The 23,374-nt window shown below is 38.0% G+C and overlaps 1 protein-coding gene across 1 annotated transcript in view; it reads right to left on the bottom strand.

The window, feature by feature from the left end:
- Window positions 1-23,374, bottom strand: part of LOC101356136 (cat eye syndrome critical region protein 2) — a 191,008-nt gene that overhangs the window by 29,980 nt on the left and 137,654 nt on the right. Inside the window, 2 exon segments of the mRNA XM_012556899.1 lie at window positions 9,951-10,104; window positions 19,598-19,681. Coding sequence (XP_012412353.1) covers window positions 9,951-10,104; window positions 19,598-19,681 — 238 coding nt within the window.

Here is a 23,374-nt window from a genome sequence, read left to right as displayed (position 1 = left end):
ACAAGACACTACTGCAAGAAACTAAAAGAGACCTGCATAAGTGGAAAAAATATACCTTGCTCATGGATAGGTAGACTCAACATAGTAAAAATGTCAATTCTACCCAAAGCAATCTGCAGATACAATGCAATCCCGATCCAAATTCCACCAGCATTTTTTAATGAGATGGAGAAACAAATCACCAACTTCATTTGGAAAGGGAAGAGTCCCTGAATAAATAAAGTATTACTCAAGAAGAACAAAGTGGGAGGCCTTACATACGGTAGTCAAAACAGCCTGGTACTGGTACAACAACAGATACACAGACCAACAGAATAGAGTTGTGACTCCAGATATAAGCTCATCCACCTATGAGCAGCTAGTATTTGACAAAGGCCCAAAATCCATTAATTGGGGAAAAGACAGTCTTTTTAATAAACGGTGTTGGCATAACTGGATATGTACATGCAAAAAACTGAAACAAGACCCATACCTCACACCATGTACAAAAACTAACTCAAAATGGATCAAAGACTTAAATATAAAATTGAAAACAATGAAGATCGTAGAAGAAAAAATAGGGACAACGCTAGAAGCCCTGATACATGGCATAAAAACAATACGAACCATAAGTAACAATGCACAAGCTCCAGAAGAGAGACTAGATAAATGGGAGCTCCTAAAAATCAAACACTTATACTCATCAAAAGACTTCACCAAAAAAGTCAAAAGACAACCTACAGACTGGGAAAAAATTTTTGGCTACGACAAATCCGATCAGTGTCTAATCGCTAAAATCTACAAGATACTGCAAAACCTCTACAAGAAAAAGACAAATAACCCAATTAAAAAATGGGCAAAGGATATCAGCAGGTACTTCACCAAAGAAGATATTCAGGCGGCTAACAGACACATGAAGAAATGCACACGATCATTAGCCATTAGAGAAATGCAGATCAAAACTATAATGAGATATCATCTCACCCCAACAAAGCTTGCATTAATCCAAAAAAACACAAAATAATAACTGTTGGAGAGGTTGTGGAGAGACTGGAACACTTATACACTGTTGGTGGGAATGGAAAATGCTACAACCACTTTGGAAATCGATTTGGCACTTCCTTAAAAAGCTAGAAATAGAAGTACCATATGATCCAGCTATCCCGCTCCTTGGAATATATCCTAGAGAAACGAGCCGTCACACGAATACATACATGCACATCCATGTTCACTGCAGCACTGTTTACAACAGCAAAAAGATGGAAGCAACCCATGTGCCCATTAATGGACGAATGGATGAACAAATTATGGTATATCCATGTAATGGAATATTACACAACGATAAAGAACAACGATGAAGCTGTGAAACATCGTACAACATAGTGGAAACTGGAACTTACTATGCTGAGTGAATTTAGTCAGTTACAGAAGGACAAATACTGTATAAGACCACTATTATAAGAACTCAAGAAAAGGTTTAAATACAGAAGGAAACATTCTTTGATGGTTACGGGGGTGGGGAGGGAGGGTAAGGGTTATTCACTAAGTAGGTAAGAATCATCTTAGGTGAACGGAAGGACAGCACACACTACAGGAGAAGTCAGCACAACTGAACTAAACCAAAGCTACGAAGTTTCCTGAATACAATCAAATACTTTGAGAGACAGAGTAGCAGGGATAGGTGGTCTGGGGACCATGCTTTCAGGGGACATCTAGGTCAACTGGCGTAACAAAGCTTATTAAGAAAATGTTTTGCATCCTACTTTGGTTGAGTGGTGTCTGGGGTCTTAAAAGCTTGCAAGCGGCCATCTAAGATGCATCAATTGGTCCCAACCACTTGGAGTAAAGGAGAACGAAGAACACCAAAGACACAAGGAAAGTATTAGCCCAAGAGACAGAAAGGGCCATATAAACCAGAGACTTCATCAGCCTGAGACCAGAAGAACTAGACGGTGCCTGGCTGCCACCAATGAACGTCCTGACAGGGAACACAGCAGAGGGTCCCTGATAGAGCAGAAGGATGGGGTGCAGAACTCAAATTCTAGTAAGAAGACCAGACTTAATGGTCTGACTGAGACTGGAGGCGCCCCAGAAAGCATGGCCCCTGGACTCTCTATCAGCCCAGAACTAAAACAATTTCCGAGGCCAACTCTTCAGACAGGGATTGGACTGGACTGGGGGACATAAAGTGATACTAGTGAAGAGTGTGCCTCTTAGTCAAGTAGATACAAGAGACCAAAGGGGCAGCTTCTGTCCAGAGGTGAGATGGGAAGGTAGAGAGTTAGGAGCTGGTTGAATGGTCATGGGGAATCGGGCGGAAAGGAGGAGTTGCTGTCGCAGAATGGGGTGAGCAATTAGGGTCTCATAACAATGTATATAAAAAAAATTTTGTATGGGAGACTAACTTGAAATGTAAACTTCATTTAACTACAACAATTTAAAAAAAGAAAAATTAAAAATAAATAAATAAAATGCTGAAAGTGTCTTATCTTAGGCCAGTGAGAGACCCTTCAGGTTGGCTTCGACATTTTTTTGCTAAAACTTCTAGGAATCTTTCATGATTCCTGTTACAAGACAGTCTAGGCTCATCTTTTTTCCTGCCCCTATACTGGAATCAACCATTTCTCCAGAGTCTTGCTTGGTTCCTTTTGATGGTAAAGTATATTTAGAGAACATCATCTGAATATTAGGAATGATCACTGCTATACTTTTTTTAAGAAAAAGTATTCATATTGGTATTTGTATAATGATAGTGAATTCAGGTACTTGGCTGAATTCTTATTATAGCAGTTTCTTGGAAGATGCTATACATTCTTTAAACTATTTGCATTCTTTGTGGAGAATAAAAGACGTCATAGGACCAGGCAAATGTTTTGTTCTGTTATACATACGGTCGCCATGAGTCAGAGATGACTCAAAAGCAAATAACAACAAGAGAATAAAATTCTACAATAATATATGCAAAAAAGAAGTAATGATAGAGGAAATCCTTGTTTTCCTCCTGACTTAAAAGGGAATACTTCTAATGCTTCTCCATTAAGTAGAATGTTTTAGGAAGCTTTACCTCGATGACATTGTCCAGTGTTAGGTTACTACAGTAAAATCTGCGAAAGCTGGAACCTGTATAAGGCAGAAACCTGTCAGAGAAGGAAAACTAAAATATTTTCCACTAAAACGAACGACAGAAAAAAGGTAGAACTGCACTTTGTCAAAGGTGCCTGGAAAAACAAGAGAGTCCGGTTGAGTTTTAGCTCTCACAAGTTTAACTGTATTATCCAATATTTTAATACTATACTGTTTTGTATACTCCCAAATCTGTAATTTTTTTTATTGTTTTGTACAGTCAATTTTTTTTTTAAATTGTACTTCAGGTGAAGGTTTACAGAACAAATAGTTTCTCACGAAACAGTAATACACGTATTGTTTTATGACACTGGTTAACAACCCCACGACATGTCAATCCTCTCCCTTCTTGACTTTTTTTTTTTTTTTGTGAAAATATACATAGCCAAAGATACACCATTTCAAAAATTTCTACATGCACAGTTCAGTGACATTGACTACGCTCTTCCAATTGTGCTATTCTCACTTTAGATGAAGGTTTACAGAACAAAATAGTTTCTCATTAAACAGTACACGTTGCCCTATGACAATAGTTAACAACCCCACGACATGTCAACACTCCTTATTCAACCTTGGGTTCCCTATCACCAGCTTTCCTGTCCCATTCTGCCTTCTAGTCCCTGTCCCTGGACTGCTGTGCCTCATTAGTCCCATTTGGTTTTACGGGGCTGTCCACTCCCCGGCCAAACGGTGAACCTCGGAAATGACTTCACCACTGAGCTAAAAGGGTGTCTGGGGGCCATACTCTCGGGGTTTCTCCCGTCTCCTTTAGGCCAGTAAATCTGGTCTTTTTTTTGTTAGTTAGAATTTTGTTCTACATCCTTCTCCAACTCTGTCCAGAACCCTCTGTTGTGGTCCTGGTCACAGCAGTCAGTGGTGGTAGCCAGGCACCATCTAGCTTGTACAGTCAATTTTTGAATAGACCTACCCACGTTTATCAGTTTCTTTGTACGCCCTGTCTTCTAGTATATTACTCCTCCCTTGTTGGTTTTAGTTCATTCTTCTTACAGTCTCTAGGTGGCACAAATGGTCTGTGCTCAACTACTAACCTAAATAAAGATTGGTGGTAAAAACCCACCCAGTGGTACCACAGAAGAAAGGGCCTAGCTATCTGCCTTCATTAAGATTATAGCAAAGAAAACTCTATGGAGCAGTTCTACTCTATAACACACGGGATCACCATGAGTTAAAATTCAACACAACTCAACAGCAACTAACAACAACATACTCCTGTAGTAAGCAAATAGTGGTCCCCAAAGTTATGAAGTTCTAATTCTCTTAACATTTGGCTAAAAAATGCCATTGTTTCACTATCATGTTTGAATAATAGCTGGCTATAGAACTCTAGGTTGACAGATATTTCCTCTTAGCACCTGAAACTTATTGTTGTTCCTGAGAAATAGGCTATCAATATTACAGAACATCCTTCATAGGTAATCTGTTTTCCAAAGTGGTTGTTTAAAACATCTTTGTGTCGTATGTTCTGTAATATAGCATCGTATGTATACGTGTCATTTTTATTTGTTTACTGACTTTATCATTTCTTCTTGTTCTGGAATCTGAGGAGTCAAGTCTTACATTAAAAAAAAAAATTACATTAAAAAACCCTCAGTTATTATTATTTACTTAGGACCCCTGGTGATGCAGTGGTTAAAGCATTCAGATGCCAACCAAAAAGTCAGTAGTTCGAACCCACTAGCAGCTCCGTGGGAGAAAGATGTGGCAGTCTGCTTCCATAAAGATTTACAGCCTTGGAAATCCTATGCGGCAGTTCTACTCAGTCCTGTGGGGTCACTAATGAGTCAGAATTGATTTGATAGCAGTGGGTTTGGTTTTATTATTTATTTATGCTGGAATGTAAACTCCATGAAAGCAGTAATTTATTTTATTCATTGCTGTATTCCTAGAGCAATGCATGAGAGAGAATAGGTACTCCAAAAAAAAAGATATAATACAGGCATTATTCATCTTACGGTTACAGAAATTAAACCATAAAATAAGTTTGGACCTGTCTGTATAAATTAAACATCATAATACAATAGTGTACCCATTAAATAAAGCACTCCAGTGAATAATACCAAGAAACAAAAGTTGTAATTACTGTCTTTAATTTAAATCTAGTATTGGAAATAAAACATAGGCAAAACCTTAAAAGCAGGATATACTACCTACTATGGTACAGGTTAAACTTGTTAGATTAAATACAGTAGGACTAAATGATCCATGTAGGAGTGGGGTTAGGAAACCCAATAGGAAACAGAAGGTATTACTTAGAAACGGGAGGAAAAAGCACATAATCGAGCCATAAATACTGAAATATTACACTGAAAAAGTCAAATTCATATTTATGCTGTTTTACTTAGAAATAAAAAAGGCTCAACACATCTTATAAAAGATGAACCTAGGTCAGCATTCAACCAAGCCAAATGATCTCTACCACATGATTTATAAGGTTCAGCCTACAAATACAACTGTTATCCAAGAACTCATCCTTTGCTTTGCAGCACTATAAGCAAAAGAAAAATATCATTACGTTGATTGATTTTCTAATGCTGAATCATCCTTACATACCTGGTATGAATTTCACTTGGTGGGGGGTGTATTTATACATATTTATAGATAATGCTGAATTCATATTCACGGCAGCATTATTCACAACAGCACAAAAGATGGAAACCTCAGTGCCCATCAACGAATGGGTAAACAAGTTATGGTACATACACACAACGGAATACTACACAATGATAATGAACAACAATGAGTCTGTGAAACATCTCACAACGTGTGGATGGATCTGGAGGGTATTATGCTGACTGAAATAAGTCAATCACAAAAGGACAAATACTGTAAGAGATCACTATCATAAAAACTCATGAAAAGGTTTACACACAGAAAGAAACAATCTTTGATGGATATAGGGGAAGGCAGGGAGGGAAAAACACTAACTAGACAATACAAAAGTGGTAACTTTGGTGAAGGGTAAAGCAGTAGGTAGTACTGGGGAAGTCGGCATAACTTGACCAAGGTAAAGTCATGGAAGCTTCACAGGCATACCCAAACTCCATGAGGGACTGAGTTACTGGGCTGAGGGCAGGGGACCATGGTCTTGGGGGACATCTAGCTCAACTGGCATAACACAGTTTATAAAGAAAATGTTCTACATCCTACTTTGGTGAGTAGCATCTGGGATCTTAAAAGCTTGTGCGTAGTCATCTAAGATACTCCACTGGTCCCACCCTGTCTGGAATAAGGGAGAATGAAGAAAATCAAAGACACAAGGGAAAGATTAGTCCAAAGACGTAATGGACCAACTCACAGCGACCCTATGTACAACAGAATGAAACACTGCCCGGTCCTGTGCCATCCTCATGATCGTTGCTATGCTTCAGCCCACTGTTGCAGCCACTGTGTCAATCCATCTCCTTGAGGGTCTTCCTGTTTTTTGCTGATCCTCTAGTTTACTAAGCATGATGTCCTTCTCCAGGGACTGGACCCTCCTGATAACATGTCCAAAGTATGTGAGATGAAGTCTCGTCATCCTTCCTTCTATGGAGCATTCTGACTATACTTCTTCCAAAATAAGATTTGTTCATTCTTTTGGCAGTCCCTGGTATATTCAACATTCTTCACCAACACCATAACTGAAAGGCCTTGGTCTTTCTTATTCATTGTCCAGCTTTGACATGCACATGAGGTGACTGAAAACACCATGGCTTGGGTCAGGCGTACCTTAGTCCTTAAAGTTGACACCTTTGCTTTTTAACACTTTAAAGAGGTCTTTTGCAGCAGATTTGCCCAATGCAATGTGTTGTTTGACTTCTTGACTGCTGCTTCCATGGGTTTTGATTGTGGATCCAAGTAAAATGAAATCCTTGACAACTTTATCTTTTCTCTGTTTTTCATGATGATGCTTATTGGTCCAGCTGTGAGGAATTTTGTTTTATGTTGAGGTGTAAGATACACCAAAGGCTGTGGTCTTTGATCTTCATCAGTAAGCACTTCAAGTCCTCTTCACTTTCAGCAAGTAAGGTTTTGTCATCTCCATAACGCAGGTTGTTAATGAGTCTGTCTCCAATCCTGATGCCCCGTTCTTCTTCATATAGTCCAGCTTCTTGGATTATCTGCTCAGTATACAGATTGAATAAGCATGGTGAAAGGACACAACCCTGACGCACACCTTTCCTGAATTTAAACCATGCAGTGTCCCCTTATTCTGCTTGAACAACTGCTTCTTGATCTTTGTACAGGTTCCTCATGACCACAATTAACTTTTCTGGAATTCCCATTCTTTGCAATGTTATCCATAATTTGTTATGATCCACACAGTCGAATGCCTTTGCACAGACAATAAAACACAGGTAAACATCTTTCTGGTATTCTCTGCTTTCAGTCAGGGTCAATCCGATATCAGCAATGACATCCCTCATTCCACATCCTCTTCTGAATTCAGCTTGAATTTCTGGCAACGTTTATTAACTCACTTCATTTCATCAGAGTGTTTTAGCTTAAGATTACCACTTACACACTACAAATTTTAAAATTAACATAACTGATCACAAAAACTGGTGTTAAATTCTTTCTTCACTACATTTTCCTCTCAAGAAATAAATCCTGTAAGTTTAAATGTAAAAAAAGAAAAATCTCATTCGACCAACACCTGAACTTGGGTCTAAGACAAGTACTTCACCCTAGTAATATTAACGTTAATATTTTAGATTTTTATAGTGTCATAACAACAAGAAGAAACTCTTAAGGCTTTTCTAAGGTATTCTCATTTGCATCCAAAATATTTCTGTGACACTGCTCTTGTTGTTCTTAGGTGCCATAGAGTTGGTTCCAATTCATGGTGACCTCATGTACAACAGAATGAAACATTGCCCAGTCCTACGCTATTCTCACAGTTGCTGCTATGTTTGAGCCCACTGTTGCAGCCACTGTGTTAATCCATTTTGCGTGGGTCTTCCTCTTTTTTGTGGACCCTCTACCTTACCAAGCATGATGCCCTTCTCCAAGGACTGGTCCCGCCTGGTAACATGTCCAAAGTACGTAAAGGATGACAAAATCTCGCCATCCTTGTGTCCAAGGGGTGCTCTGGCTGTGATTCCTCTAACACAAGACTTGTTTGTTCTTCTTGCAGTCCACAGTATATTCAATGTTCTCTGCCAACACCATCATTTTTTATTTTTTCCCATACAAAAATTTATACATACATTGTTATGTGACTGTAATTGCTCTCCCCATACTGTGACAGCACACTCCTCCTTTCCACCCGATTCCCCATGTCCATTCAACCAGCTCCTAACCCTCTTTACCTTCCCATCTCACCTCCAGACAGAAGCTGCCTGTTTAGTCTCTTGTATCTACTTGAGCTAAGAGGCACACTCCTCACGAGTATCACTTTATGTCCCACAGTCCAGTCCAATCCCTGTCTGAAGAGTTGGCCTTGGAAATTGTTTTAGTTCAGGGCTGATAGAGAATCCAGGGGCCATGCTTTCTGGGGTTCCTCCACTCTCACTCAGTCAGACCATAAAGTCTGGTCTTCTTACTAGAATTTGAGTTCTGCACCCCACCTCTCTCCTGCTCCATCTGGGACTCTCTGTTGTGTTCCCTGTCAGGCAGGTCATTGGTGGTAGCCGGGCACCGTCTAGTTCTTCTGGTCTCAGGCTGATGAAGTCTCTGGTTTATGTGGCCCTTCCTGTCTCTCGGGCTAATACTTCCCTTATGTCTTTGGTGTTCTTCATTCTCCTTTATTCCAGGTGGTTGGGACCAACTGATGCATCTTAGATGCCCGCTTGCAAGGTTTTAAGATCCCGGATGCCACTCACCAAAGTAGGATGCAGAACGTTTTCTTAATAAGCTTTGTTGTACCAATTGACCTAGATGTCCCCTGAAAGCATGGTCCCCAGACTCCTGTCCCTGCAGCTCTGTCCCTCAAAGTGTTTGACTGTATTCAGGAAACTTTTTAGTTTTGGTTTAGTCCGGTTGTGGCCAACACCATAATTTAAAGGCATTAGTTCTTCTTCGGCCCTCCTTTTTCAGTGTACAGTTTTCCCATGCATATGAGGCGACTGAAAATACCACAGCTTGGGTCAGGCACACCTTAGTTCTCAAAGTGACATCTTTGCTTTTTAACACTTTAAAGAGGTCTTTTGCAGCAGATTTGCCCAGTGCAATACATCGTTTGATGAAGGTCTCAAAAGCTTGACTCCCTCCACATGATTAAGGTTGACTCTACTTTGTGGAGACAGCTATTCCCCAGTTGTATTGTTGAGTGCCTTCTGACGTGAAGGGCTCATCTTCTGGCAATGTATCAGACAACATTCCATTTCTGTTCATAAGGTTTTCAATGTCCAATTTTTGTAGATCACCAAGTCCTTCATCCTAGTCTATCTTAATCTGGAAGCTCCAGTGAAACCGGACCAACATGGGTGACCCTGCTGGTGTTTGAAATACCAGCGGCATTGCTTCCAGTATCACAGCAACATGCAAGCCACCATAGTATGACAAACTGACAGACGACTGGTGGTCTGTGAGATTAGCTGGCTTTGATACCTTACTACTTTCTTCTATTCTACAAGTGGGATATAGCAGAGATCAGAGCAACAAGCAAGACTATAAGGCACAGCAAGAATGACAAATACAAGTGCTTTAGCAGGAATGCAGAGGCAACAAGACTGCTGGATACAGATAAACAAACACGCCAAAAAACAATTCACAAGATATTTAAATAGGCATTGCCAGAAATAGCTTAGATAAATGATGGGACTTAGCTTGATTCGGCTTTGGTCACAGGAGGGCTATCCCATTAATACACACACCACTCCGGACTACACAGGAAGCGCACATACCTTCTACTGCCTTGACCTTTTCCTCCAACTCCCGTTTCCTCTCTTCCTTTAGCATCTGTTCCTGCTCCTTCTTCTGCACAGCTAGAAGAATTTGACGTTCTTCTTCCTCTTCTTTGCGCTTTTGTTTTTCTATTCTGGTAAGCACAGGAGTTTCCTATGAGAAGCCAATAAGCGTATCAAGTCAATACCTATAATGCAAGACGAGTTCTTTGCTCTGAATAAAATTCTATTTATTAAATTTGGTCTAGTCAATAAATAATACTGGATAGACAAGGAATTGATAATGCAAATACACCCGATTTCATCATCTGTAAATATATATATATGGATGCACGGATATATGTAAACATGTAAACACACCAACATTGAGGAGATGATAAATCATTAGTCACTAGGGAAATACAAATGAAAACCACAATGAGATACCACTTCACACTCATGAAGATGACTACAACAAAAATAAAAGCAAAACAAACAAAAATATCAGATAATAACAAGTGTTGGTGAGGACGTGAAAAAATTGGAATAAAGTCCTGACACATGCTAAAACGTGAATGAACCTAGAAAACATTATTGCCAGGTGAAAGAAGCCACACACAAAGGTCACATATTGTATGAGTCTGTTTCTATGAGCTATCCAGAATAGGTAAAGCCATAGAGACAAAAAACAGATTAGTGATTGCCAAGGGCTGGGTAGAAGGCTGAATGGGGAGTGACTGCTTAATGGATCAGAGGTTTCCTTTCAGATTAATGAAAACGTCTCAGAACTAGACAGAGGTGGGGTGATGGTTGTACAATACTGTGAACATACTAAACGTCACTGAATTGTATACTTTATAATGGTTAATTTTATACTGTGTGAACTTCATATTAATTAAAAAATGAAGTTTTCAAATTTAAAGAAAAATACACACACAGTGGAGATTTAAAACAGGGTAAAAGTTTTAGGTCCAATGATTTACATAATTATATAAGCTGTAGTCCTTAGGAGATAATCTAATGAAATAATATGGTGGATAGAAGAAGAGAAAATGAGGCAGTTGAGATATACGTCATTCTTTTAGGTTTAATATTTGATAAAAGTGAAGTTTTAAAAACCATCCTTATCTAAGTATATTAAGGATGAAAGACAGTCACTAGGCAGAAGACAAGACTCACAATTTCAAAAATGTGTGTGACTTTGAAACCCGTAACTTTTAGACTTTTTTTCATTAGCCAAATAATAAGATTAGGCGTTTGGTGAGAGAAGCCACCATTATGCTTAAGATACAGAAAAGGTATGTAAGAGACTGCGAAAGAAATTCATAATTACTCAAAGATCAACTAGAATTTTCCCCCTTTTTAAAATGCAAACAACCTCAACATCAAGATTTCAGTTGGTGAATGGAAATGTGATTGCCTAAGAAACCCAACTCAAGAAAACTACCCCCTGAACTCTTCTTTGAACCAAAAAATTAGCTTATTTTAATTAGTAAAGAAGGTCTGCTTTGAACTGTTTTTAAATTAATTTTATTTGTATTGTTGTTCAGAATATACACAGCAGAACATATACCAAACCAACAATTTCTACACATACAATTCAGTAACATCGATTATATTCTTCAAGTTGTACAACCATTCTCATCCTCCTTTTTGGTGTTGTTCTTCCCCCATTAACATAAACTCACTACACACTAAGTTTCCTATGTAATCTTTCACGTTGCAGTTCTCAAATTGATCCCATACAGATCTGAAAAGAGTACAATGCTCAAGGCAGGCATTCTTTACTAGTTAAGCTAAACTCCTGTTTGGTTGTTAAGACTGCAGAGGATTTTTTTTTTTTTAATTGTACTTCAGGTGAATGCTTACAGAACAAATACTTTCTCACGAAACAGCAGTACACATGTTGTTTTATGACATTGGTTAACAACCCAACAACATGTCAACTGTCTCCCTTCTCAACTTCTTTTTTTTTTTTTGGGTGAAAATACACATAGCCAAAGATACACCATTTCAAAAATTTCTACATGCACAGTTCAGTGACATGGACTACGCTCTTCCAATTGTGCTGCTATTCCCACTTTAGATGAAAGTTTACAGAACAAAATAGTTTCTCACTTAACAGTTAGTACACATGTTGCCCTATGACCATGGTTAACAACCTCACAACACATCAACACTATCCTTACTCAACGCTGGGTTCCCTATTACCAGCTTTCCTGTCCCCTTCTGCCTTCTGGCCCTTGTCCCTGGACTGCTGTGCCTCATTAGTCCCATTTGGTTTCACGGGGTTGTCCACTCTGCAGGGGATATTTTTGGTTTAAAATTTCAAGAATATCTCATGGTGATCTCATGGGATTATTGAGGCTCCATGGCTCCAGAAAAGCCTGGATTCCATTAGAATTTGAAATTCTGTTCTGCATTTCCTTCCTTTTGATCAGGAGTCTTCTATAGAATCTTTAGTCAAAATTTTCATTAATGGTAGCCAGGCACGATTCAGTTCTTCTGGTCTCGTGGCAAAGGAGGCAGTTGTTCAAGGAGGCAATTAGCCACACATCCATTTCCTCCTCCTATGAACACTGTCCTCTTTTTAAAAAGTATCTATGTGAGATCAAATTGACAATAGCAACATGAAAAGCTGGATGGGAAGCTTAGGGGTCAGTGAATTTAAGATAATGTTGTGGGATAATGTGGAAAAGGATAGCAAGAATGGTAGCACAGCTTGAAGAATAAAAACGACACTGAATTGTATATGCAGAAACTCTTGAAATGGAGTATCATTGGCTGTGTATACTTTCACTAAAAAAAAGTAAATGAAGAAAAACAGAACCATAACCATCATAATTTATGAATAGCTTATATCACATATTTTCCATATAACTAGTTCTAAGCCACTGTTTAGTCTAGAACTGAAGTTGTTCACTTTAATTTGTTCCATCAACCTGTGCTCTGATGTGAAAGCTAAAACTTTTTTTTATTGTTAATAAAGAGGTAATAACTGTTGCCTGCAATAAGAGAACATCTCTGTACGTTGCAGAGAGACAGAAAAATGAACTATGCGCAATCAGAGACAGTAAAATTCATGCTACTCTCAGAGAAAACGTGTAGTTCAATTACCCAAATCTAGGTAAAATTTAATCAGGAATGTGGAGCTTTTCTTAACAGATCTTTTTAGCAGGAAGAAGACTTAATCTTTTGTATCTTGCCTGGTTACCACCACCGACTGCAGTAGCAGGGCTCACAACAGAGGGTCCTGGACATAGCGGGAGAAAAATGTAGAACAAAATTCAAATTCTCAAAAAGAAAAAAAAAGACCAGGCTTGCTGGTCTGAAAGAGACTAGAGAAACCCTGAGATTATGTCCCCCGGTCACCCTTTTAACTCAGTACAGAAGTCACTGCTGAGGTTCACCCTTCAGCCAAAGATTAGAGAGGTGTATAGGGCCAACAATAACACACGTGACAGACATGCTGCATAGTTCAATCATGTATAGGAGACTAAAGGGCACACCAGCCCAAGAGCAAAGACAAGAAGGCAGGAAGGGACAGGAAAACTGGACAAATGGAAACAGGGAACCTGGGGTGGAGAAGAGGAGAGTGTTGACACATGGTGGGTTTGGCAACCAATGTAACAATTTGTGTATTAATTGCTAAATGAGAAACTAGTTTGCACTGTAAACTCTCACAATTAAAAAAAAATCTTCTGTATCAGATGAATCTTCAAAAGCTTTACAGTGTGGAAGTTACAAGTGGTCTTGATATAAGGGGAAAAATAAGATAAATATATGCAGATTACTATTTACATGTTACCATTTGTCATGGATTGAATTATGCCCCCCAAAAATATCTGTCAACTTGGCTGGGTAATGATTCCCAGTGTTGTATGATTGTGTACCATTTTGTAATCTAATGTGATTTCCTTATGTGTTGTAAATTCAATCACTATGATTTAATAAAATGGATTAGCAGCAGTTATACTGATGAGGTATACAAGATTGGATACTATCTTAAGTCCATCTCTTTTGAGATATAAAACAGAGAAGCAAGCAGACACATGGGAACCTCATACCATCAAGAAAGCAGTGCCGGGAGCAGAGCGCGTCCTTTAGACCTGAGGTTCCGGCGCTGAGATGCTCCCAGACCAAGGGAAGACTAATGTATCACAAGGACCTTCCCTCCAGAGCCAACGGAGACAGAAAGCCTTCCCCTGGAGCTGATGCCCTGAATTTGGACTTGTAGCCTACTGGACTGTGAGAGAATAAACTTGTCTTTGTTAAAGCCATCCCACTTGTGGTATTTGTTATAGCACCACTAGATGACTAAGACACCATTAAACACCAAAATATTTTCTGGTGAAAATTTTACATTATTTTTTTAATGGTTCTTAAAACTAGATTCTCTTTTAATTCAAAATTTAGAGGTGGTCTTGCATAGACAGTATACCTTCTCAATGTCATTTGTCATTCAAGTTTCTATGATCCTGACTTTAAAAGAGTTTATATGTACAAGATAAAAATGTGGAATGAACAGGAAAGTGAAAATAGACAGACAAAATCATTGCACACATAACACTGTGGACATAGTCTCACTAGACCAAGTCGAATTAAACAAAGTTCTCTAAAATCTTCTTTACCCTATAAACACAGCAGGCAGTTGAGATATGATGGATGTTGTTTCTGAAAGGAGGATTTGGCAAGGACAGTTCCTTGGCAGATTGCACATCTGGTCAATGCCTACTAAATGCCAGTCATACAACTTCTCTGCGTTCTAAGCTCGCCCTCCCCATCCCCCTCCCCAGTCCCCCAGGTCCTCACTCAAACAAACTTTCTGGCAACATGATCACCTGGGTGAGAACTTGTGATGAACTACTGTTAAACCAAATGACCTTTGTTCCTTTTAGCTATGTAGTGACTCCAAGCAGATACCATAAAGGTATCAACTGACTAACTGGTGGGGAGAGGGGAGATAGTGGTAAATTGAACCTTGTCAAAGAAATTATTTCACTTCTAGAAAATTTTAGTGCTTTAGACACAAATACAATGGAGAGGAAAACGTAAGTTATATATATAATAACGATAATGCATGTGTATTCTATCCCCACCCAAAGGACTTCAGGTCTAAACATGTTGTAAAATATATTTCCTTCAAACTAAGATAAGGGGATATTAAATAAAAGCAGCATTTTAATAAGGACTGAGGAAATGAAGGTTAACGACTTAGGAATATAAGTCTGATTCTGTAAACAAACATGGGAAGCATTTCATATATTAAGTGGAAGGGAGAAAAAAGGGAAAAAGAGCTAACTACATAAATCTTAAGAATATCTATATAATTCTACCTGCAACAAACAGGACAAAGATTTATTATTCTTAATATGTAAAGACATCTTACAAATCAATTAATAATATTCCTCTGCAGAACAAAAGGAACTACACAATATACAGAAGATTGATAAAGCACATCAACGATCAAACAAATAAAAATTAACTTTTCACATACAGAATTATCAAGATGATAAAAAGTGTTATTAAGTGTGGTAAAATGAGCGCTATCAGTCTGCTGGGGTACAAGTCCTGTGGAAGACATACTGCATATATGTATCAAGAACATAAACAGAGTAATTATACTTCTGTGACTTTATCTTAAAAATAAGATACACAGTCACAAATTTCTATAAAATCAAAACAAAAACTCAGTTGCTGTCAAGTGGATTTCAAACCATTGCAACCCCACGTGTTCCAGTGTAGAACTTCTCTCCGTAGGGTTTTCAAAGCTGTGTGACCTTTCAGAAAACCAAACCCATAGCTGTTGAGTCGATTCCAACCTTAGGGACCCTATAAAACAGAGTAGAACTGCCCCATAGGGTTTCCAAGGCTGTAATCTTTATAGAAGCAGATTGCTACATCTTTCTCCCACAGAGTGGCTGGTGGGTTTGAACCACTGACTTTTCGGTCAGCAGCTGAGCGCTTTAACCACTGCACCACCAGGGCTGCTTGACCTTTCTGAAGCAGACCCTAAACAGAGTAATTACACTTCTGTGACTTTATCTTAAAAATGAGATAAACCATAAAAAAATTCTTTAAGTATGTTTAAATCAGTATTATTTTAAAATAGCAAAAAATTGTAAACAGACCAAATGTTTAACAGAATGGTTACATAAACTACATAACCATCATTATGTGGTCATTAAAAATTATGTTTCTGGTAAATACTTAAGTGATATATGAAAATGCTCACAACGTTACATGAAAAGCACAAGGTCACAAAATAATATTCAGTATGTTTTGTAATACGTGCATAGAAAAAAGGCCTGAAGCAAATATGTAAAAACGTAAAGAGTAACAATTCCTAAATTGTGGGATTATTATGACTTCTACAGCTTTCTACAGTCTCCAAGTTTTCTATAACAGCATTTGATTCTTTTGGATTGAGAAGAGCCCCTCCCCCAATTAACTGAGGAAATCAACTAGTATTACATGTTCCAAATGACTAATTTTTTATTAACTTTTTAATTCCTCCACTATGTCATTGGGGCTCTGGTGATGCAGTGGTTAAGAGGCAGGTTGCTAACCAAAACAGTGGCAGTTCAAATCCACCAGCTGCTCCTTGGAAACCCTATGGGGCAGTTCTACTCTGTCCTATAGGGTCGCTATGAGTCGGAATCGACTCGACAGCAACGGGTGTTTGGTTTTTTCTGTCATTATATATTCAGTGATCTCTGTTAAATTTTAAAAAATTAAAATATGTCAAAAGTACAAAAAAGAACTTGTGGATTTTTACGGTGAAGTATTAAAAATTGATTAAAAGAATTTAAGGCATTTTGATAACAATGAACAAGAACTTTAAAACTCAGGAAAACCGTAAATGTAAATGACTGTCACTCTATTAAACAGGCTCTATGTCATTAAAAAATATATAAAGATTATCTTCTATAGTTAGTTGATTTTTAAATACATTAGGATTTAAGCTAAGCACATAAAATATGATAAAATAATCTGAATTTACAGCATCTTAAAGAAACAAACTTAAGGCTCTGCTAAGTGAGTAAAATCTAGTAGAGAGAAGTAAGAAAGAGAGTCAACAACCTATTCTGGCCTTGGCTTGACTGCCTTTGCCCAGTTGGGGCCCTATGCAACTGGCCCACCTGTCTTAACTCTCCCTGTTCTCAGATCACTTTCTCTAGAATGTCTCCCACCTCAGTATTTTCCCGGCAGTTGAAGACACCTGTTTAGTTGCAGACCTCTTTGTCTCACATTTCTTAAGCTCTTTTCTCTTTCATCATAATGTGTTATAATTTTAGTAGGCTCATCGGATATAATTATCAACAATTATTATTTTATATAAACTGCATCACATACATCTAAAACAACAAAACTATGCTGTGCAGCAAGAATCTATGTTAAAATCCCCAGCTAACTCATAGCCCTACACCACCACAAGGTAAAGAAAGTATAAAGAAAGGACAGGACTATCTGAAGACACTTTTGGTAATGTTTTAACTATTAAAGAACAAGTACAGCCAAATAAACAAAAAGCAAAAAGCAAACAAAAATGATGAACAGTTTAAAAACAAATCTTACAGTCTTACACTGCAATTTTTTTTTTCTTTAAAAGGGGTCAGTTGCTAATGGGTTAAGGACTGGTGTTTAAATGCTTCGTAGACAAGAAAGCAGCCTGCTAAAATCAAGGTGGGGATTTTAATGAGAAGCTAATTAGAAACACCATTTTGAAATCCTCTAAAGGATTATAAACAGAATCTAGTTTACACAGTGTCCATGACACCCCTTACACACACACCACCCCCCAAGGGTAGATTATCAGACTCACTGGCACCTTTACCAACTGTAGAAGCACACTTGAGACTGTACCACCACAAAGAGCTCCCTAGCAATGTCCAGAGTCTCTTGACTGAAATAACCACTACAGCCCTAATCCCAGACTTCAGAGAGACAGTCTCTCTTCACTGCTATTTTCCCCAGGAGTCACAATTAAAAGAGTTTGTGAGGCGGTAAGACTGGACTCCTGGTTGACCAATATAGGTCGGAAACCCTGCCTGTAGGCTTTATAGGCCTGAAGACTGCTGTTGAAACAAAAGCACAACTCATGTTACCACTAAGGTTTTCTCCATAATTTTTGGTATGATAACAGGTATTAAGAATCTTTATAAAACCCTGGTTACTTGTATCTAAGACTAAAGAGCAGAATTAAAAAAAAAAAAAAAAAAGAAAGAAACAACAGCCAAGAATCACTAAAACAAGAACTGTTAGGGGTTGATGCTAAGCTTTTGCTTGCTATAATTTTGGTAAATACTGACTATGCAATCTGAAGTGGCATTTAGGACTCGGCCCAGGGCAAGGAAGAGAAAACAGGAAAAAGGGAGCTTTCAAGGAAGTGTTAACTGACAAGGTAACAAGACAGTGGAGAGGACCAACTCTGGCTGGATACCAATTACCAAAGACCATTCCAAAATGAGACACTAGGGGGAATAAGTGACTGGAGAGACCAGAAGCCTGTCATTACAGAATTGCCAATCCAAAGGCAATTAAATGTTGGGCAATTTAATTCCTGGCAAGAAAACACCAATTTGGTGAAAAAAGATATAAATGTTAAACTATATTGTAGTAAATACGAATTTAAAAATTAGTGTTTCCCTTTTCAAGGCTCAAAGTAGAATATATTTAGTTGACAAAATTTCTATAACATACCATCGTGTCACTTCAGTGTAAGAGTCATGAAAACATTATGTCAGGCAGTAAGAGGGCTCCACAAAGTAGCAGGTCAGCCAATGACAGGGTCTAAAGTAAAACTACAATTCCCTGGGTGATGCAAAAGGTTAACATGCTAAGGCTGCTAACTGAAAAGCTGGAGGTCTGAGTCCACTATATATTACAACATAATTCTACATCCCAGCCACATGTGAATATACACTGTTCTCTGACCACATGATACACTTCCCTGCCTCTGTGCTGTTGTTTAAGTTACTCCTGCAATGTGGAATACCCTCTGCCACAACTCCTCCACCCTCATTGTCCACTCATGAAAATCTCAGTCATGCTATTCAGCTCAGGTCAAACACAGCCCTGCTTGCCTCAATTCTCCCTTCTTTGCCCAGCTGTAATTCCTTCCATGTTTGCATTCACGAACTTCTATTATATACATTATCAGTTATAAAACAAAACAAAACAAAACAAAAACAAAACCCACTGCTGTCAAGTCGGTTCCAACTCATAGTGACCCTATAGGACAGAGGAGAACTGCCCTATATGGTTTTTAAGCCTATAATCTTTATGGAAGCAGATTGCCACATCTTTGTCCTGTAGAGTAGCTGGTGGGTTCAAATTACCATCCCTTTGATTAGCAGCTTAGTGCTTAACCACTGCACCACCAGGGCACCTTATATCTACTATAGTACTTATAATGATCATCTATATTAGATTAAATACATATATGTATCTATCACCCCAGGAGACTGTAAAGATCCATAAGACTTCATGTTTTATTTGGACTTTTATAATTCTTTCCTTTTTAGAAAGGTATTTATGTATAAGAGCGCTCCATAAAGATTTGAGATAAATGATGCAAAGGTAAGCAGCAGAACTAAAATTAGTATATCAAATGGAACAATTCTTTTTGAACACTTAAAACTTGTTATCTCTACTCTCACGCTCACCTCATGCTTGACGGAATTGACAGACAGGTGGTCAGACATCCACCTGGGTTGTAACTCTGCTTTTGTGTGCTATGGATGCTTTCCCTATAGTTGGAAGTGAGGAAAAGATACATTAGGGTGTTCTCAGCTACTGCTACTGCTGCTGTCAGCAGAAGAGCGAATGGATGGATGCCGTTAAGGTACCCGGGTGATAGCTTTACCTAAGATGGAGGCCAAAGGTATCCTCAGGACAGTCAGTGAGAATGATTATTAAACTCCACAAGGTACCAAGCCAGTTGATTCTCTCTCTCTTTTTTAAATAAAGAAGAACTTATAAGCAGACAACTAAGTGTCTTCTTTGGTAGTTTTATTCACTGGCAAAAAGCTTCCTTAATGGTTTAAACATAAAAAAATAAGTTCTGGTCCAAATTATTAAGGCAAAGTCATGTTTGATCACCTTCAGCTGAAGGCAATGGATTTAAAAGGGTACTGCGAGCAGCTGGAGGTAAACCTCCCCTTTAAAAGCCAGATCAGTGATGATAAGTAGTGACAAGTGAGAGCAGCCTCAAGGGTGGGAACCAAAGTAGGAGTGAGAAAAAGAAAAGATTAGTGTTCTGAGAAAACTGAAGTGGCTTGAAAGCGACTGCTGTAGGAAATATCTCTTCAAAGGAGGAGTTTCAAGAGCTAGCTAAAGCTTGGTAATTATTCTGGAGGCCAATATTTATTAGTACATCTAAGTTTTGGAATTTTTGTGGATTGAGTCCCACAGGTTCACCATTGCAATCTACTATTAAGAGGCAGTAAGCAAGAGCCGTGCAGCTAGAACAATGTTTAACTTCTGTGCTTTCAATATCAAAATATTTGGGTTTCGTTTTGATACTACTTAATCCAAAATCTTGAGACTCTGTGAAGTATCAATGAGGTAAGAAAGAGAGCAAAGGATGGATAAACCTCAGTGACAATAAGGGGTGGTTTATATTCTTAAAGCTACTACACAAAGCAATGGTGGTAGATTTAATGAGAGAGTAGCTTTAGAAGGCTTTTCTGTATCTAAGATACAGAATTACTGGGTCCAAGTGCAAATGAAATCCCAATTATCAAAAGGTGTCATGAAACTAAGTAGCTTCGTCCTAAAGCTACCCTAGCTGTTTCTTCAAATATGCCTATGAAAATCTCCTTTATAAGCTTCAAGACCCCAATAGGAAGATCTCTTCAACTTTAAATGAACATAAAAACTTACCATGGAACTGTCATCCAAAGGAACTGTACCAGTTTGCAATGTTGTTAGCAAGAGGCAAATATCAGCTTCACATCAACTTTGTGAAACTGGATAAAAGATTAATGAGGAAGGTGGTATTCCTGACAAGGAGGGTAAACGTGTTTCCTTACATATTTTGTTATCATGTTGTGTGAACCATCTATACCCTAATCAGTGTATCTATTTAGGACCTAATGTTTATAAGCTGTCTAAATATTACTGTCCATAAGACTAGCTATAAATACTTTTAAAACCAGTTGCCACATAAATACTTTCACTAGTTTATTTTTTCCATTTATTTAAACTTCATCATAAAAGTCAAATGGTCAGAGCAGGCCTTACTTTCTGATTTTTTTATTATTTCAAAATTTAGAGGGCCATCATACCTCCAAAGACTCATCAAATGTGCTTAGCTCTCTTCTGACTTACATTTAGTTTGTCAAGAAATGTGGATTTAGTTTTCTATCAAGATATCTCATCAATTATCTGTCACCATAAACTATGAAGGGAAGTGAGCGCCTACTGATTACTCAGTACTGTGCTAGGTACACTAACATGGGTTCATTCTTTAATTCTCACAGAAACTTCAGTGAAGTGATAGCATTTCATTTTACTGATAAGAAAATACAAATCAGAGAAATTAAGTAATGGGCAATTAATTAATTGTGGGCAATGCCACAATTCACTTCCACTACACCACATTAACCCTTTGTATACTGCTTCCTTTACGTACTATATTTTAATATATCACAGAGTCTATTTGTGAGCAACACATTCTGTTCCACGGATCTATTTCAATTTTCACATCTGAATCACTGGCTTTTCATTAATAGAACACAATCACTCTTGGGCTATGCAATTAGGATGGAAAGTGGTAGAGTAACAGTCAGTTAAAAGCAAGGAATTTTAAAAAAAAGCCTCTAACATGTATTTTAATTTAATGTATAAATGTAATTGCATTCACCAAACCTATGATGTAAGGCCAAGGTCCTTCTTTCCTTTGATTATGGTTTCACAGATGGGGGTTCTGTGATACTTTCACTTAAACCACCCTCTTCAGCCTTCATCTGGTTTTCTAGTTTGTTTCTGCTTTTTTAAGTGAAATGAGAACTTAAGGACGTTTGCAAAACAAATGCAGAAACTTTCTGCATTTTAATGTTTCCCCCTAACCTAATCTTTCAGTTGTTTTACACTGATCTGACAGTACACTTTTTAAAAGCAACTCATCTTTACTGATTTTTTAAAAGACTTTCTATAGAAACTTTTTATGCTCATATTTTATTGGTTTCAAGACAACTAACTGTCCAGTTACAATAATAAGTACAACAAGCACGAACAGGTTTGTAAAAATGTTACAATTAACTGTTAATGAACACAGAACTCAATTGGTGGATGCCAAGTGCAAATATACCTAACATTTGATAAATCTGTACAGCCTTAAGCAAAACCATTCACTCTAACTGGTCTATTAAAGGAGCCCTGGTGGCGCAGAGGTTAAAAACTCAACTACTAACCAAAAGGTTGGGAGTTCAAATTCACCAGCCATTCCTTGGAAACCCTATGGGGCAGATCCACTCTGTCCTATAGGGTCACTATGAGTTGGAGTCAACTTGAAGGCAAAGGGTTTTGGGGTCTATTACATGAAGGCCCACTGACAATGCTTTTAACATACTGAATTATCTGTTAATATACTGTAGGGCTAGTCACTTGATTGCTCCTATTTTACAATACTTTACATTCACCTGTTGTTTTAGACTAAAATTTGGCTAAGGTTATAAAAACTCTCCATTTATCTTGGTGAATATAGGCATCTAACTTTACTCTTTCCTTCCACGAGCAAATAGGTCTCACCATCTCCACAAGACTGTACAAATGTGTATCTACTAATAGCATTGTGGCTTTTTTTCCCCTTATATACTATGCACAACTCAGTGGAACCCTGATGGCACAATGGTTAAGAGACTGGCTGCTAACCAAAAGGTCAGCAGTTCAAATCCACCATCCACTCCTTGGAAACCCTATGGAGCAGTTCTATTCTGTCCTATGGGGTCACTATGAGTTGAAATTGACTTGACAGCAATGGCTTTGGTTTTTTGGTTTGTTTGTTTATGCACAGCTCTAGTTAAGTTTATTCAAAATTTGCTTTGCTGCTGTTGTAATGGGTTTATTTTCAGTGGTTCTTAAATCTTAGTATGCATGAGAATAACCTGAAGAGCTTCTACAACTACAGATCATCAGATATCACCTTTAAAGACTCTAATGGAGGTAGTCGTAGAGTGGCAATTTTTATAAGCATGCCAGATGATACTGATGTAGCTACCGAGCATCATTACTAAATTCTAAAGAATAGACATTTAAAACAGATTTATATTCTTCCAAGTTAAACATTCTAAAAATTTGCCACTTCTTTTTTTGTTATATTACACTGGTCGAGACTTCCAAAACAATACTACTAGCATTCCATTCTTAGGATTAACCTTGATGGGTTATGATGTATTATTCTTTTGGTGGAGAGATGGCTTTTATTTCCTAGTGTTAAG

Source organism: Trichechus manatus, unplaced genomic scaffold (assembly GCF_000243295.1).
Source record: "Trichechus manatus latirostris isolate Lorelei unplaced genomic scaffold, TriManLat1.0 scaffold00081, whole genome shotgun sequence".
NCBI lineage: Eukaryota > Metazoa > Chordata > Mammalia > Sirenia > Trichechidae > Trichechus > Trichechus manatus.
The sequence above is the reverse complement of the archived record's forward strand: the minus strand, read 5'-3'. Positions and strand labels throughout refer to the sequence as shown.